Source organism: Podarcis liolepis (assembly GCF_965112155.1).
Source record: "Podarcis liolepis genome assembly, chromosome: 7".
Taxonomy (NCBI): domain Eukaryota; kingdom Metazoa; phylum Chordata; class Lepidosauria; order Squamata; family Lacertidae; genus Podarcis; species Podarcis liolepis.
Window position 1 is genome coordinate 29,820,932 of NC_139561.1, and position 17,059 is coordinate 29,837,990.

At 47.0% G+C, this 17,059-nt stretch overlaps 1 protein-coding gene across 6 annotated transcripts in view; it reads right to left on the reverse strand.

The window, feature by feature from the left end:
• KCNAB2 (potassium voltage-gated channel subfamily A regulatory beta subunit 2) overlaps nt 1-17,059 on the reverse strand; it is a 107,261-nt gene that overhangs the window by 55,142 nt on the left and 35,060 nt on the right. For 4 of the 6 annotated variants that reach the window (XM_083513165.1, XM_083513161.1, XM_083513163.1 and 1 more), the window contains exon 3: nt 15,070-15,111. The exons of the other annotated variants lie outside the window; for them this stretch is intronic. In XM_083513165.1, the coding sequence (XP_083369291.1) occupies nt 15,070-15,111 (42 nt within the window). The remainder of the gene's footprint in view (nt 1-15,069; nt 15,112-17,059) is intronic. 6 annotated transcript variants of the gene reach the window in all.

A 17,059-nucleotide genomic window follows, 5' to 3' on the forward strand; every position in this document is an offset into this window, starting at 1 on the left:
TTATCTTATATTTTGGAAATGTACAACCAGTTTTTTTCCTTTAATTTTTTTGGGGGCCTCCAAGAGAGTGGGGCCCCCAAGAGATTGGGGCCCTAAGCTACAGCCTATACATAAATCCGGCACTGCTCCCATGCCAGCCCCTACTCTCCAGGGTAATGTGTACAAGCCAATGCATTTCCCATGGCTGAAAAGTTGCTGAACTGCAACACCCATCATTTCTGACCACCAACCATGCTTGCTGGAGATACACTGGGAAATCAAGGCAAGCTTGCATACTCTTTGACCAACAGAAGTTGTTCAGACCCAAAGATTTCCAGCTCTATTGTCAACAGGTTCAACACACCGACAATGCATCCTTCCATGAAACCAGAAGAGGGTTTTTAAAGGTCACACTGAGCCTGCTGCCTTCATCCAGCATCACATCAGAGTCGCACAGGAACCGCCACTGCATTCTTAGCAAGCAGAGACCCATTTTGGGGGATGGATGAGAAAGGGTTGTGGCCAAAAGTCAAGGAGACAGAGCAGGAGGAAAAAATAAAAAGGGGGAGAAGGGAGAAGGAAGCACAGGAAAAACAAAACAAAACACAAAGAGCCTCGGAAAGATTCTAAATAGCTTGGCACTATCTACTATGGAATGGAAAAAAGAAGAAGATGAGGAACAGATCTCAGGGTGAAATGGGTAGATGGCATCAACACAAAATATGAATGATTTAGACAGTTACTGTGTATGAATGATTAAAACGCAGACCTGAAAACCTCCAAACCTTATTAATATACAACAGATCTCCATCCAACCAGGGAGGGCATGTTAGGACACAAAAAAAGGTCTTAATTTCACAAACATGCTCAGGGGGCTGAAAGGGCAGTGATGGATCAGGAATGAGACCTTGGGGTCATAGCAGATAGCTCAATGAAGATGTTGACCCAGTGGGAAAAGGGCAAATCCCATGCTAGAGAAATTTCTTAGGAGAGGAACTGAAAATAAAAGCACCACTATCATAATGCCGTTATAGAAATCTATGGTGATACGGCATTCCGAATACTGTTATGACAGAGCCTGAGTCCAGACTCCAGCTTAAAACTTATCGGAGCGTCTTAAATAGCCAAGCTTCACCCAGTGCTTGAGGGACCATGGTCCATCTTCAGTCCCAAGGGATGAACCTTCACAGCCAGAGACCGCCTACTTCCGAGCACCAGGTGCTTGAGATGAAACAGAGGGGACCTTCTTTGCTTCTTAGCAGATGCATGCATGGGATCTCAGCTGCTTCATCCTGCCTGCCCTGCAGGTGCTTGCTTCCTGCAGGTTTCATAGGTCAGGTATGGGGATCCTGTGGTCTTTCAGTTGTTAATGGGCTCCACTTCCCAGCCCCAGCAACACCTGGAGGGCTACTGGTTCCTCAACCCTACTGTAAATGAATGTTTTCTTGCTCAACTGAGCAAGCTACATTTTCAAGAAAGAAGATCTCATAATCGCTCTGCACCAACCTTGGTGCTGCATTCCTCCACCCAAGCCAAGCTTTTCAGCTGCAGCGGATCCTGCCAGGCGGCTCAGACCTTCAGCTGGTGCTGATCCAGGAAACATCTGCCCTCAACAGACATCAGTGCATAGGGTTTTTCTCTTCACTGTCTGCATCTGCCTAAGATGTCTTGCTGGCTGCCCCAGACCACCAATGGTGGGTGAGGGCACCAGAAACACCAGAAACACCAGAAATTTGGCATTTCTCCAAGCAAGGAGATGGGGAAAGAGCGTGACCACACATGTGGTGGTTTGTGCGGTAACCTCTGTCATGAACTTGTGGTGCTCAGATTATAGTGGACTTGAGCTCTTTACCACCACAGCTACTGCTTTTAGAAGCCGATAGGACCACGGTTCAACTAAATTGTTCCCTGAAATCTAGCTCCCTGGTAGAGCAACTGCTTTGCATGCACAAAGTTCTAGGTTCAATCTCCAATGGCATCTCCAGGTAGGAAAAGATTACCCTGCCTAAAACTCTGAAGAGCCTTTGCAGCCAGTCACGTGTCCAGTGTTTCCCAAATTTGGGTCTCCAGCTGTTTTTGGACTACAACTCCCATCATCCCTAGCTAGCAGGATGGGTAGTCAGGGATGATGGGAATTGTAGTTCAAAAACAGATGGAGACCTGAGTTTGGGAAACACTGGTGTTGACAATAACAAGCGAGGTGGAGTATTGGTCTGGCTCAGCATGAGAAAGCTTTTTAAGGATGGAGGGAGGAGAGATGAGACAGAGAAGGGGGCTCTGTTCAGAAAAGGCCAGCCAAAATGATTAAGGAGGGGATGGAATGACTCCCCTGTGATGAAAGGATGCAGCGTTCTGAACTCTGGAGAAAACACGAATAAGAGACAGCATGGTAGGAGTTTATGAAATAATGCATGGCATGGAGAAAGTGGACAGAGGAAAGATTTTCTTCCTCTCTCATAACAAAGGAATCTGTGGACAGCCAATGTAGCTGAAGGTCAGGAGATTCAGGACAGATAAAAGAAATCCTTCTTCATGAAGCACAAACTACAGAACTTGCTCCCAAAGGAGGCAGGGGTGGCCATTGACTTGGATGGCTTTAAAAGAGAACTGGGCAAAAAAGGAGAGAGTTGGGGCTGATCACTGTACTGAACTAAATGGACCAAATGATCTGACTCAGTGTAAGACAACATCCTTGGTTCCTGCAACTTAGATCCACTGTCAATTAGACAGTGCATCTGGACAATAATATTAATTATTATTATATAAAATATTATATTATAATATTAGTGGAAGACAGGAGTGCCTGGTGTGCTCTGGTCCATGGGGTCACAAAGAGTTGGACACGACTAAACAACAACAACAGTTAGTTATATATCTATATATTAATATATGGAAATGTAACTGATTATATTTGTCATATTATACTATACCATACCATTTTTTCTTATTTTATTTTCTGCACTTTTCCCCTCCTCATTTTCTTTGTTCTTTCAGCTCTTTATTTTCTGTTACTGAAATTCATTTAATCATCATCTTAGATCCACGGTCATTCACATTATTATAAGTTTGAATAATATTTTGATTCCAATTATTATTAAGGTGATTTTTAACTGTAGGAGGTTAAGTCCATTGCATGTGGACACTGTGTGTGTGTGAGAGAGAGAGAGGGAGAGAGAAGGGATGAATGACTGGAAGGGAATGTCCCTTTCTGTCCATTTCCTTCTCCATTCCTTTGTTCAGGGATAACAAAGCCCCTTCACTGCACCAGAGGCCGCTGTGCAAATTTTGTCACACTGAACCTTGGAAAGACCCACCAATGGACATCCCTGGCCCCCATCTGGGCTTGATCAATACCCATTAGGCTTGAAGAGCAATGAAGGATCCCCGCGAAATTTTGTTTCCAATCAATTGCACTGAAATCCTCGAGTTTAGGACGATAAAGGCAGCACTCGAGGCTGTTAGAGTAGCTGAGACTGCAGCTTTTAAAGGGATCGTTGATATCAGCAAGGGAACCCGCTTTCTTTCTATAGTCTGATTGTTTGGTCCCAAGGGGAGTGGATGGCGAGAGGTTGCTCAATCCACAGTTCCCCTGTAATGCAATCTGGGGAGGGCTGGAGGTATTGCAAGTAGCGTGCCCCCACCTCAGCGGCTCAGGACATAGAAATGTTGGACCTGTTTTTGGCTCACAGTCTGGCTTGCTGATCAAAACAGCCTCCAAGACAGGGGTGGGATGGGGGTCATGTTCCTGCAATTCAGGGGGTTGGATTGGATGACCTTTGGGGGACGTTCCAACTCTACAATTCTTTTCTTCTATCTGTGGCCCTCTAGCGGTTCTTGGGCTCCAGCTCCCATCGGCCAGCATGATGGCCAATTGTCAGGGATGAAGGAGTTGGTGTCTATCAACCACAGGTGTTCTTCACCGATGCTCTAAGCCAGCATCCCTCAAAGCTATGGTAGCTGAGGCACTGAAATGAAAGCTGGGGGCATGTTTAAAAAGGTAAAGGTAAAGGTAAAGGGAATCCTGATCATTAGGTCCAGTTGTGACCGACTCTGGGGTTGTGGCGCTCATCTCGCTTTATTGGCCGAGGGAGCCGGTGTACAGCTTCCGGGTCATGTAGCCAGCATGAGTATGCCGCTTCTGGTGAACCAGAGCAGTGCATGGAAACGCCGTTTACCTTCCTGCCAGAGTGGTACCTATTTATCTACTTGCACTTTGATGTGCTTTTGAACTGCTAGGTTGGCAGGAGCAGGGACTGAGCAATGGGAGCTCGCCCCATTGCGGGGATTCAAACCACCAACCTTCTGATCGGCAAGTCCTAGGCTCTGTGGTTTAACCCACAGCGCCACCCGCATCCCGGGGGCATGTTTACAGGGAAGTAAATCTCACTAGGTGCAAAGGGGCTTGCTCCTGGATAAGCGCAGCGGGTAGTGCCAGCGGCTCCATCAGGGCAAATCAGAGAGTCAATGTGTTATAGCACGTAAGAGTTACAGACCAGGACTTGCTTGGACATGAATCTCACTGGGAGACCTTGGGCCAATCACTGCCCCTCAGTCTAACCTACCTCACAGGGTTGTTGTAAGCAGGGGGAGAACTGTGTGTGCCACCTTGAGCTCCTTGGAGGGAAAAAGGTGGAAATATAAATGGAATAAATAAATCAGCCCCCAGCTGGGAAAGCAGCTCTAGACTGCAACAATTAGCTGATAAATTGGTTAGCTAAAATCCTTTTGATCATTGAAGCTTAATGTGGGAGGATTCCAGACAGATAAAAGAAAGGACTTTTCCGTGCAGAAAATTCTTCCTATGGTCTAGTTGGAATCTCCTTTCTTGTCATTTGAATCCATTGGTTTGGGTTCCACCCACAAGAAAACAAGCTTGCTCCATCTTCTATGTGCCAGCTGTTTAGATATTTTAAGGTGGCTCTCTTATCACCCCAGCCTGCACAAATTACAGCCTGCCTATATCCTCCTTAGACGTGGTGTCCAGAATTGGACACAGTATTTCAAGTGGGGTCTCTGCCTGCCCCCTTGGTCATTTACACACAAGCATCTGGGGGGATCAAAGTGCATATCGGTCAAGGGTTGGTATTCTGCAGCCTTAGAGTTGCATGCAGCCCTTACCCTAATTTCAAAAGTGCTTTGCAAGCAATCAGCTCTAGACTTCTGGAGAGAGAGGGGAGCAGGGAAAGTGAGTATCAGAAAGAGAAAGAAAAGGGAATGGAAGAATGAGAGGAAAGCTGGCCCCACCCACTGCTTATATATGGCCTGCTATAGAACATTCCCAAGAGAATGTGGTCATTAGCAGGAAAAATGTTACCCACCCCTGGTATAGAGCCTGTGTAGTGGGCATGCAGCAAGATGTGCTAGTTGGTGCATGTTTAGACTGACTAATCTAGACTATCTATTTTGGGCATCACAGATGTGGAAGGTGTGCTGAGAAGGGCGACCATGTTCTGGAAACCAAGCCTTCTGAGGAACGCTTGACGGAGTTGGGTATGTTTAGCCTGGAGAAGACTGGGGGGTGATACAACAGCCATCGTCAAATATCTAAAGGGTTATTACAAAGATGGGAAAATCCTATTTCTTAGGACCCGAACCAATGGATTCAAATTACAGGAAAGGAGATTCCGACTAATCTTTAGGAAGAATTCAGTGATGGAAAGAGCAATTTGGCAGTGGAATGGACTTCCGCAGAAAGTGGTGGATTCTCCTTCCTTGGACGTTTTTAAACAGAAGCTGGATGAATCTTTAGCTGTGACTCTTGCATTGCAGGGGGATTGGAATAGATGACACCTGAGGTTACTTTCAACTCTACAATTCTAAGAGTCTGTAAGGGAGATTTGGGAGTGCAATGGAAGCCCTTCCTTCAAGAAGCTCAAAGTGGTAAAATTATCCTCATAGCAACCTTCAAAGCTAAATTAAGTTGAGACCCTAAGCTTCCAGGGGCCACCCAATAAGATTCAACTCCAGGCAGGGTTCAAGGACCCTGCTTTCTCCTAATACTCTGGCCATTCCCTTATGCTCATTCTTCTCAAGGACATAAACTCCTAGGTATGCAACCAATCTTGCATATGCGGTCAAAGGTTTATGGGCATTTTGGTCAATCCTTCAGGAATGGTAAGTGTGCGGCATCGCAGGGTTTATTAATTAAATTAAAATAATATGCAGAAAGGGAAGGAAAATGATGCACAGCCACATAAATGCACAAACAGAAAATTCAAGGGAAATCAACCTCAGATCTGAAAATAACGTACCATTTTCACACAGAGACATCCCTGGACCACATAGAATACTTTAAAAAATAATAATACAGGAAGGAATTAGGAGTGAATTCCTGCAACCTCAGCCATTTCAGGGATTTGAAACCAGTATCTGGTGGTTGCTTTCTTCCTTTTCTAAAATCAAAACTCACCGCTGCCCTGAAACAACAACAGCCGCCTGATTCTGTAAAGGTTCAATCCTGTGCACACTTGCTAACAAGCAAATCCCATTGAACTCAGGACTTTATTTCCGTGTTTTAACCTTCAGGCTGGGAAAGGCGAACGGAACCATCCCATCTACAATGGAGGTCGGTTGGAGTTCACCACGGCTCCCTGCCCTTGCTAGAACCTGTCTCACCATAAAATGCAAAAAATAAAATAAAATAAAAATCCAACCATCGCTGAAATCTCTCATCTGCCCTCAACTTCCAAGCATCTCATCCTTATCAAAAAACAAAAACAAACCCATCATCCAAGTTTTGCATCCCTATCCCGGAAATTTAAATAACCGCAAAACTTCCTGGAGAAGATGCCCTGATGGCAAGCGGAGAAAGATGGAGAATCGCCTGGGGGAACCGTCTCTCTCTGGATGGATGCTGGGTGGTCAAAGCCCTAAAGGAAGAAGCAGCCACCCTTTTCCCCACCAACAAAGGCTTCCTCGACATCCAGACCCCAGGATTCCTAGCCTCTCTCCTGCGAAACAGTGAAATCTCCAACAAGCCTTGCCCTCGCTCTGGTCCCGATCGCTCCGGTGTCCGCCCAAACTCACCCGGTTTCTCGGAATCCTGCTCATTAAATAAAAGTTCTAGCTCGTTAGGTTTTGCACGGAGGGCTCTTAACGAGCGCACAGGCGTGGCTTTCATTAGGGGAGTGTCGACGCCAGCCGTCAAGAGCAATCCTGGACTGAGGCAGGTCCCTCCAGAGTCAAAGATGTTTAGCAGCAGATCCATTAAGGCCTATTAAGGATCTCTCTCCCACCCCGCCCCACCTCCCCTTTACCAAACGGGAGCTAAATTATTCAGGATCCTCTCGTTCTAAAAGCATTTGGGGAAAGCAGCCGATTGATGAGGACTGGCGTCCATCACTCACTTCTTCTCGGTGCAAACCTGTCAGGTGCAGAGAGAAGGTGCCTTCCAGGCCTCGGATGCTGTCACGGCGGCGATGGAGGCAGAGAGACGGGTTGATGGATGGCTTGGGATGGGCCAGAAGTCTCTCTCCTTGCTCCTGGTAGAGCCAGAAGTCAGGAGCAGCTTTGCCAAGGATGGGATGGATCCCTTTTCCTTGGCAAACCACAGTATGGAGCGAAAGTCACCTTGGCTAAAAGAAGCAGCAGCAAGCAAACTTTGGCCCTAGTCAAACTCACCTTCTTGTTGCAGGGGAGCGGCAAATTCCCTAAGCAGAAAATGCACAAAATGGATTTCAGCAGGGACAATTGCAAGGTTTTCCACTTGAGACAGGGATAATGCACAAATATAGGATGGGGGATGCCTGGCTTGACACTTGAAAAGGATTCAGGGGTCTTGGTAGACCACAAGGCTAACATGGGTCAACAGTGTGGTGAAGCGTATGCAATTCTAGGCTGCATCAATGGAAGCATACTGTCCAGATTAAAGTAATAGGACCCTCTCTCTTCCACCTTGGCCAGACTCCACCTGGAGTCACTGCGGAAGCCTGCTGGCAACCAGGACTTCTGGAAAGTATTCCGATTGCCCCGAAAATGCACCGCAATTCTTTCCTTTTTGGCAGAGAGAGATGGTCCCTCGGGTACAGATTTTGGGATTAAGTCACACCCTGGCTCATCCCACACACACCCAAATTTATGGCCTAGGTTGAAATGTTAAGCCAGGGGTAGGCAACCTAAGGCCTGTGGGCTGGATGCGGCCCAATCGTCTTCTAAATCTGGTCCACGGACAGTCTGGGAATCAGCGTGTTTTTACATGAGTAGAATGTGTCCTTTTATTTAAAATGCATCTCTGGGTTATTTGTGGGGCCTGCCTGGTGTTCTTACATGAGTAGAATGTGTGCTTTTATTTAAAATGCATCTCTGGGTTATTTGTGGGGCATAGGAATTCGTTCATTATTTTTATTCAAAATATAGTCCGGCCTCCCACATGGTCTGAAGGATGGTGAACCGGCCCACAGCTGAAAAAGGTTGCTGACCCCTGTGTTAAGCTATGTGTCGTCAAGTGACAGTTGATAACGATGGGCGGTATTTACCTCCTATCTTAGAAACCTATTTTGAATGTCACACTGTGGTGTGACCAAGGGGTCATACAAGATAGGGGCGTCACCAGGGGTCAAGAAGATGGTTTATAAACCCAATGGCAAGCCTGTTCCTTTATCATATAAAAGCTTGGTATGTTCCCCTGGGAAGAAATAAGGAGCTATTTTGGAGGAGCAATGGACAAGCTCTCCCATGAGATTTTCCACCCCCACTAAAAAAATCCTAGCCCTGTAACATACACCCCCTACAAAAACTGCCACCATATATTCATTGCATTAACTCATTTATAGGGTGAGAGGTACTACCTGGAGATGCCAGGATTGAACCTTCTGCACACAATGCAAGTACTAGGTCACTGATTTTAGTGAAGCAGGAAGATGTCTCACATGAAGCCAGGCTATTGGTCCATCTACACCGACTGGCAGAGGCTCTCTAGGGAGGTAAACCAGCGTTCTGCTAAAACCTGGCCTCCAATTCATCAAAAATTCCCCCTCCCTCAAACAGAAAACCCCAGAGGCTTCCATTTCTCTGGCTTTAATGAGCTCTGGCATGGGAATGGCAAAGGTGGTGGATTCTGCAGGAACGAGAGCATCACCCATTTTTGTCCTCCCTTTTGATTATTATTTTTATAAGCAATGTCCTTCCTTGTTGCATTTCTCATCATAAAGCAGCTCTCTGTGTTCTTAAGGGGAGCGCCATAGCTCAGATGGTAGAGCCCTTGCTTTGCATGCAGAATGTCACGGGTTCAATCATAGAGGGGACCACAATGGTCATCTAGCTCAACCCCCTGCAATGCAGGAATCTTTCACACCATGTGGGGCTCGAGTCCATGGCCCTGAGATGAAGTGCCTGCCATCCCCACTAAAAGTGCACCAATAAATAAATAAATCTGCTGGTTGCAAAAGGCGCCAGGCCATGTACAGAGGGCATCCTGGATTCTACTTGAGAGCCTGGGCAGAACTAGCACCACAAACAGCTCAAAGGTCCGCAGAGAGATCAGGAAGGAAAGGAACGATATTGAATGCAATTAAGACAATTGTTTTAATAAGCAGAGAGAGAGAGAATTTTTTCTGCTAGGCAAATAACATGCATATTTGCTTTTTAAATATTTGCTGATCTTAGCTGTGCATTAGTGATCATTGTTTTATGCTGTTTGGTGTCCACCTCTTAAGATACTTTTCCAGTTGAGCAATTCACGATTCCCCCTCCCCAAGCAAAACACTAAGTGGTATTCCTGTGAGTGGGAGGGTTTTCAGCACCGGGGAGAGGAGTGGGGCGGGGGTGGGGGCTTCATGTGCAGAGACCCCTGGTAGCCAGACTCCATTAGGTCAGCCAGTGGCACATTCCCGAGCAGCGATCCCGTTAATGCAGAGATTTCCGAGGCTAAGTGGCTGCTCTACTCTCGAAGCTCAGAACGAGGCTGTTTCGCCTTTTATCCCTCTCTTAATGCATTTTCCCCGATTAACAGGGACTGGACGGCCTCCCAGACTTGCTCTGGGGATAAGCTAATTGGTCTGGATTTTGCCAACACATCAGCACCGACGCACATTGCGCCCCCCCCCTTGCCAGAGAAGCAGCACGGGCTGTTGCGTCGGGTGGTTGCTGGCGGCGAGGACTCCGGATATCCAATTATCTCAAGGCCCCCCAAATACTGCTGCCTCACTTAAAGCAACAACCACCGGCAACTCTCTTGAAAGGTGGGAGATGATGCAAACAGACCCTTGCTCTGCCAGAGCTTGGAGCGCTCTCTGCTGGCCCTGGGCGGGATGCACAAAGGATCTCACCTGATGCAAAAATTGTTTCGAGGTTCCAGAGGGACACAGCCAGCAAGGACACGTTCCATGCGTGCAGTTCTTAAGTTTATAAAATGATGCATGACACGGAGGAAGTGGGTAGGGGGGAGTTTTTCTCCCTCTCTCATCACACCAGAACTTGTGGACATCCAATGACGCTGGGTGTTAGAAGACAGATCAAATAAATCCCTTCTTTGGTGACGCGGCAGCTAAAAAAGCCAATGCAATTCTGGGCTGCATCAATAGGAGTATAGCATCTAGATCAAGGGAAGTAATAGTGCCACTGTATTCTGCTCTGGTCAGACCTCACCTGGAGTACTGTGTCCAGTTCTGGGCACCACAGTTCAAGAAGGACACTGACAAACTGGAACGTGTCCAGAGGAGGGCAACCAAAATGGTCAAAGGCCTGGAAACGATGCCTTATGAGGAACGGCTAAGGGAGCTGGGCATGTTTAGCCTGGAGAAGAGGAGGTTAAGGGGTGATATGATAGCCATGTTCAAATATATAAAAGGATGTCACATAGAGGAGGGAGAAAGGTTGTTTTCTGCTGCTCCAGAGAAGTGGACACGGAGCAATGGATTCAAACTACAAGAAAGAAGATTCCACCTAAACATTAGGAAGAACTTCCTGACAGTAAGAGCTGTTCGACAGTGGAATTTGCTGCCAAGGAGTGTGGTGGAGTCTCCTTCTTTGGAGGTCTTTAAGCAGAGGCTTGACAACCATGTGTCAGGAGTGCTCTGATGGTGTTTCCTGCTTGGCAGGGGGTTGGACTCGATGGCCCTTGTGGTCTCTTCCAACTCTATGATTCTATGATTCGCAGAGAGCAGAACTAAACCGTGGAACTCCCTCCCACAGGAGGCCATGATGTCCACCCACTTGGATGGGTTTAAATGAGGATTTGACAAATTCATGGAGGAGAGGGCCATCGATGGCTACTAGACATGATGGCTCTGCCTTGCCTCCACTGTCGGAGGTAGTGATGCTTCTGAATACCAGTTATTGGCAGAGAACAAGGTGGGAGAGTTGCTCAGGTCCTGCTTGGGGCATCTGGTTGGCCACTGTGAGAACAGGATGCTGGACCAGATGGGCTATTCAATTGCCTTGGTACAGCAGGCTCTTTAGATGCTCTTATGCGGAAGGCCCCGAGTTCGAATCCTGGAAAAGGGTCAGCGGGCAGGCAACAATACTGGACTAGGCGGAGCCACAGCCTGATGTAGGATGCTTTCAATGTCCACACCTCTCTATGACTCTCAGCTTACCCAAAGCCTCCTCCGCTCTTAACGCTGTGTATACACATTATGACTTACTCCTGCTTTGCCACGCCTCTGCTGCTGGCATTTGAAGCTGAGTATGTATGACTCTAGCTACAGCCCAGAAGTATCCTGTGGCTCCTTGATGAATGCTCCTGCTGGATGCGCTATCCCACAAGCCAGCTTTCCCCTATCCAAAAACAGAAGCTGCACTTATGCTGAGGTGTGTACGGTTTCGGGAGGCCATTGCACATGCTCAGTCGATAGCTTCGGCGACTTAAGAAATTTGGTGCAGGGAAACAAAGCAGGTGAAGGTCATTGGGTTGCTCCCTCTACAGTCTGTACAGCAATGTAGGATGCAGCTTGAAATGCAGCAAGGGGAGGATGATGCTCTAATGTCTATGTAGCCCCAAAGTAACCCAAGTCTCCTTGTTCTTCCAGCACCCCCCAAGAACACCAACATGGCAACCATAATTCTTCCTGCAAACATCCACTGTTTCCACCCAAGCAGGGATAGGGAACTGGGTTGTTGCACTACAACTCCCAGCAGTCCTGACCCTCAGCTGTGCTGGCAGGGTCCCCATCTCTGGGTAAAGTCCTTAATCCTTGACAGGATCAAGGGGTTCACACCCAACCTGAAGCAAAGCCCAATGGTGTGCAAAATGCATCTGCTAACATTCCTTCCCCTATGTTTCTGTGCTGCTGTCATATGAGACTGTAATCGCCATGGGGCAGGGAAACACCCCCCCCCCCCGCTTCTTGTGCTTATGTTACTCTATTAAAAACAATGCACACGGATGATGTATATTAGCAATTCCAAAACCTATCAAGGCCACTGCCCACTTTGTTCCATAGGTAAAGGTAAAGGACCCCTGGATGGTTAAGTCCAGTCAAAGGCGACTATGGGGTTGCGGCGCTCATCTCGCTTTCAGGCCGAGGGAGCCGGCGTTTGTCCACAGGCAGCTTTCCAGGTCATGTGGCCAGCAGGACTAAGCCGCTTCTGGTGCAATCACGATTACTTTCCTGCTGCAGCAGTACCTATTTATCTACTTGCACTGGCGTGCTTTCGAACTGCTAGGTTGGCAGGAGCTGGGACAGAGCAATGGGAGCTCACCCCGTCGCAGGGATTCGAACCACCAACCTTCTGATCGGCAAGGCCAAGAGGCTCAATGGTTTAGAACACAGCGCCACCCGTGTCCCAGCACCCTCTACCCTATTCTATAAAAAAGCATTATTCAAAATAGTTGTTTGCACAACCCGCTAAGCAAGATAACACCACAGTTAAATTCAAAGCGGTAACAATTCATTGCACATCTCTTCAAAATCCAGTTGCTGAGAAATCAGAGAGAGGAGCTGAGGGAAGTCTCTGGGGAGGGGAGCGAGGGTTTGAAGTGGGGATGGGAAAAAAAGGGGGGGGAATAATGAATATGATATGTTTTGATAGTTTGCATGTTGAAATTGTTAATAATTTATTTATTTTTTAAAAAAGAAACTATTTAGTTTAATTAATTCACCGGAACCGATGAACTTGACCCAGCGATACCAGCTTTTCAAAGTCTGATAGACATTTACATCCCAGCACCCCCTTGGCTGCCCCTTTCCCTCTTAGTGCTCCCCAGGTAATCCCCCCCCGGGGGGGGCATTGCAGCCCACTTTGGGAACAGTTGGTGCATATAATAACTAATCATGTTGCATTTGCTCACAGTCAACTGCGAAGCCCCGCCTCCCCATCTCCTTCCTGTCGCTGCTGATATTTAAACTGTAGCATCCTTGATGCAGGGACCTTTGCACTCCTGTTTGGGGTTGTTCCGAAAAGTCTCAGGCACAAGGACGCTATACTAAATAAGATTATTTTAAAATACGAAACAAGGAGGAAAAGTGTAAGTGCCAGGAAACAGCAGGAAAGAAAGCTTTTCTAAGATATGTACCGGACAAGTAGAAACCTGATCATTTGACAGGCCATTTGACTCAGCATCATGCAATATCAGTTGGCATTCATCTAAGTTAACACCAAGTTGGAGACACTCAAGGGTCAATGTAGAGTCGGCATTAAATATCTTGTTGCATTCAACATGCTCAGTTTCTCCCAGTGCAAATGGTAGCTCCAGGAGAAGAGGGTTTATCAGGCTTAGATTCCCCTGCCCATCAGTTCCGATCCTGTCCAAAGGCCCCATGCGGCAGCTATTTCCATTTTAAAAATATTTTTTAAATGGACAATAAATGTAAAAGCGCATTTCACATCATGCAACATGGCCTTTGAGCCAACTGAAACAAACCAATCCATCAATAATCAGTTTAAAGCATACTTTATGGGCTTAAAACACACCTAAAGTGCTGGGCGGGAGTCACCCCATCCTACAGCAGCAGAGCAGACAAAGTCCTTTACACGTGCATATTCGATTTCCCCTTGAAATTTGCAGTACACTTTGTCCTCACTCAGGTAAGCTAAGCCATGGCATTGCAGTGGACAAGCAAATTGTCAGGCTCCCAGAGAGGAGACTGCAGCCACCTTTCTCCCTGCAGAATGTTTTTGCTCCTGTGTTACACTGAGTTAAGTTGTGGTTTGGCTTAGCACATTGTCCAAATCTGGGCTCATGGTTTTAGCTCTCTCAGCCAGACCTGAGCTGCAAACCATAGGGCAAACTTTGCTTACTAGCTTGTGGTTTGTCTGGAGGAAGCAAAACTATGAGTTCAGGGTTCAGGAGGGCTGTGTGGTCGCCCTGTATTTGTTTGCAAACTGGCACCTAACGTTTTCTTCATTTGGGTGAAAAGGGTGATTCCGGCCATCCTACTTCAAGGACCTGGGCACATTCTAAGCAGACAATACACTATTTACATATCTAAATAGCTGCCACTTTTGAAAGCAGGTTTTCCTTAAGAATGGCTGCCAACTTGATTGGTCGAGCATTTTCCCGGGGAAACAAAGACCCCAACCACCACCACCACCACTCCTTGGCACTGGTACAAATTTATTTATTTACTTATTACTTTATTTACTTATTGAATTTGTATACTGCCCTATACCCCGCAGGTCTCAGGGCAGTTCACAAGATAAAACATAACATACATAATAAAAATATAGACAAGAACAAGAACAACCCGATAATCAGATGCACATTGAAGTGAAGAGACCATCAGGCATATAAATCAGAGAGGGAGCCAGTTTGCCTCTGAAGGATGAGCAGACACAGCATCAAAAGAGGCCTTCCAAGATGATTACGCCATCCTTGGAGCCATACAAGCAGGTATTTTGGGAATATTTTGGTACACTCCTCAAAATACTGTAAAAAATAAGTTTGCAACATCATTTCCCTGAGCATTTCACAACTGGGTGGTAGCAGGCATTCAAAGAGGACCATTATCCCCCCCCCCCCCCCGTAAAGAAAATGGAGATGTGGTGATGAAAGATACACCTGTTGCATTTCTGCCTCCGACACAGCAGGTGGAAGAGTGACTCTGGGCGGTGGAGGGAGAGATGTGAAGTTAACCACAATGAACCAACAGCTACCTGTCCACAGACACCCAGACTCAGGTGCATTGAGAAAAGAAACACTGATGCCATTACCTGTAAAATTGGAGCTGTCTTTTGGGACTCCCGTAGCGAGCACTTCCGAAAGCAGAAGGGAGAGAAAGAAGAAAAGATCCACAAGTCACAGTAAAAAGAAACCAATGCGCGCACACAAACACAAAGTAGACCACTCTGGGATCACAGTCAAAGATTCATTGCTTATTTACTTCCTCTCTCTGTTAGGGTCCTGCTGGTCTACGGTACTTCTTTGTTACAACGGCGCCACCAAGTGGAAGAGGTTTGCACTTCCCTGTAAATTTGACTTTGCAAATCTTTACGTTTGCAGAGATCGTCATTCCAGCGCGTGTTTGCTGCTCACCTGCACAGGGTCCTGGACCTAACTGCACGGAGGACAGGGAGAAGGGACCTGTGTAGGAAGGGCAGTTGGCACAAGTTGCACAGCAAACCAAAGAGAGGGGTTTTCACACCCAACTCCCAGGTTTTTGACATATGAGCGCTAGGAACTCTTGTCCAAACAGCCAGCAAAAAGTGAGAAGTGGGCAAACTTCGGTGCAGGAAAAATTCAGCACAGGTGTAAATCTTATCAGCACACCTGCTTGCATTCACCCCTAGTCGGCTTTGCTTCTCACTTTAGGACAGTGATGGCCAAACTTGGCCCTCCAGCTGTTTTGGGACTACAACTCCCATCATCCCTGACCACTGGTCCTGTTAGCTAGGGATGATGGGAGTTGTAGTCCAAAAACAGCTGGAGGGCCAAGTTTAGCCATCACTGCTTTAGGAAGAAGTTTCTGCTGGCAAGAACTGCTCTACCGTGGAACAGATGACTACAGAAGGCGGGGGACTCTCCTCTGTTGGAGGTTTTTAAGCACAGGTTGGATGGCCATCTGTCAGGGATTCTTTGCTGCATGGTGGAGTGAGTTGACTAACTGGGGGTCCCTTCCAACTCTACAATTCTATGATCCTTCCCATCTCTTCTGTTATCTGTCATCAAACTTCAGATGGTAAGATCCTTGGAGCACAGAGAGGATGCCCACAAAGGAGCTTTAAGGATGTTCCACCCTTTAAGTATTCTGGTGTGGTGCATTGCCCGCAACACACACTTGGTCCTCTTATGTGGAGTGGAATTGAACAAAGGAGGGGTGGGGGTGGGGACTAGATTCCAAAGTCTACAAAAGATTGCACGATGCAGGGGAATCCCTTTAGCACCACCTTTCACTTCTGCCAGAAGTATTCAGAAACCCCGTCAACATTTCAGGCAGTAAACAGCACTTTCAGCTTCCTGAAGAAGCTCTGTCAATAATGACCACTCCCTCCACCGGCAATCTCAGGTGGTGAGTGCAGAAAGAAGTAGAGTCAAAAACAGGGCAACTGAGATACAAGAGCTTCCATAGGGGAACCCTGCTTCCCCGTTCGGTTTTCAGGGAAGCCTCAAGCCACAGCTTTGACGCCACCACAGAAGAAGACATGCCTCTGTGTCCAGCATCAGCCAAGCGCCTCCCTCCCATCTTGGTCTCTTGTTCCCCATCCTTGGATGATGGGACATCCAGCCAGGTGATGTGGAAAAAGGCCCACCTGTTTGTCTCTTTGGACATGTAAATGGAAGTACTTAACCGGCCAACCAAGGCTATTACCTTAACAAAGGAACCGATCTGACTGGGTCACCAGCTTCCTCTTGTAGATTCCAACAGCACAGTAACAGGATCACAGCTTTGGAAGGAATCCATAGGTATCATCCACACTGCCCCCACCTCCAAACTTCTAACAATACATTTCCAAGTCTGGTTTGTTTTGCAAATCATGAGTTTGCAAATCATGGTTTGCAAGGTCTCAACATTCCCACTGACCTACAGCCCTATGTTACTCAAAAGTTTGCATGCCATCCAAGATGATTCGGTTCAACGTGCACATTTACTGGAGCAATTTTGTTCGAAATGAAGGGTCTTGTGGAACAATAGTCTGTGATTCGTGTCAACATTTGGCAGAGGCATTATCCAATATCCTGCTATGATGAAAGAGAAAGCTGGTG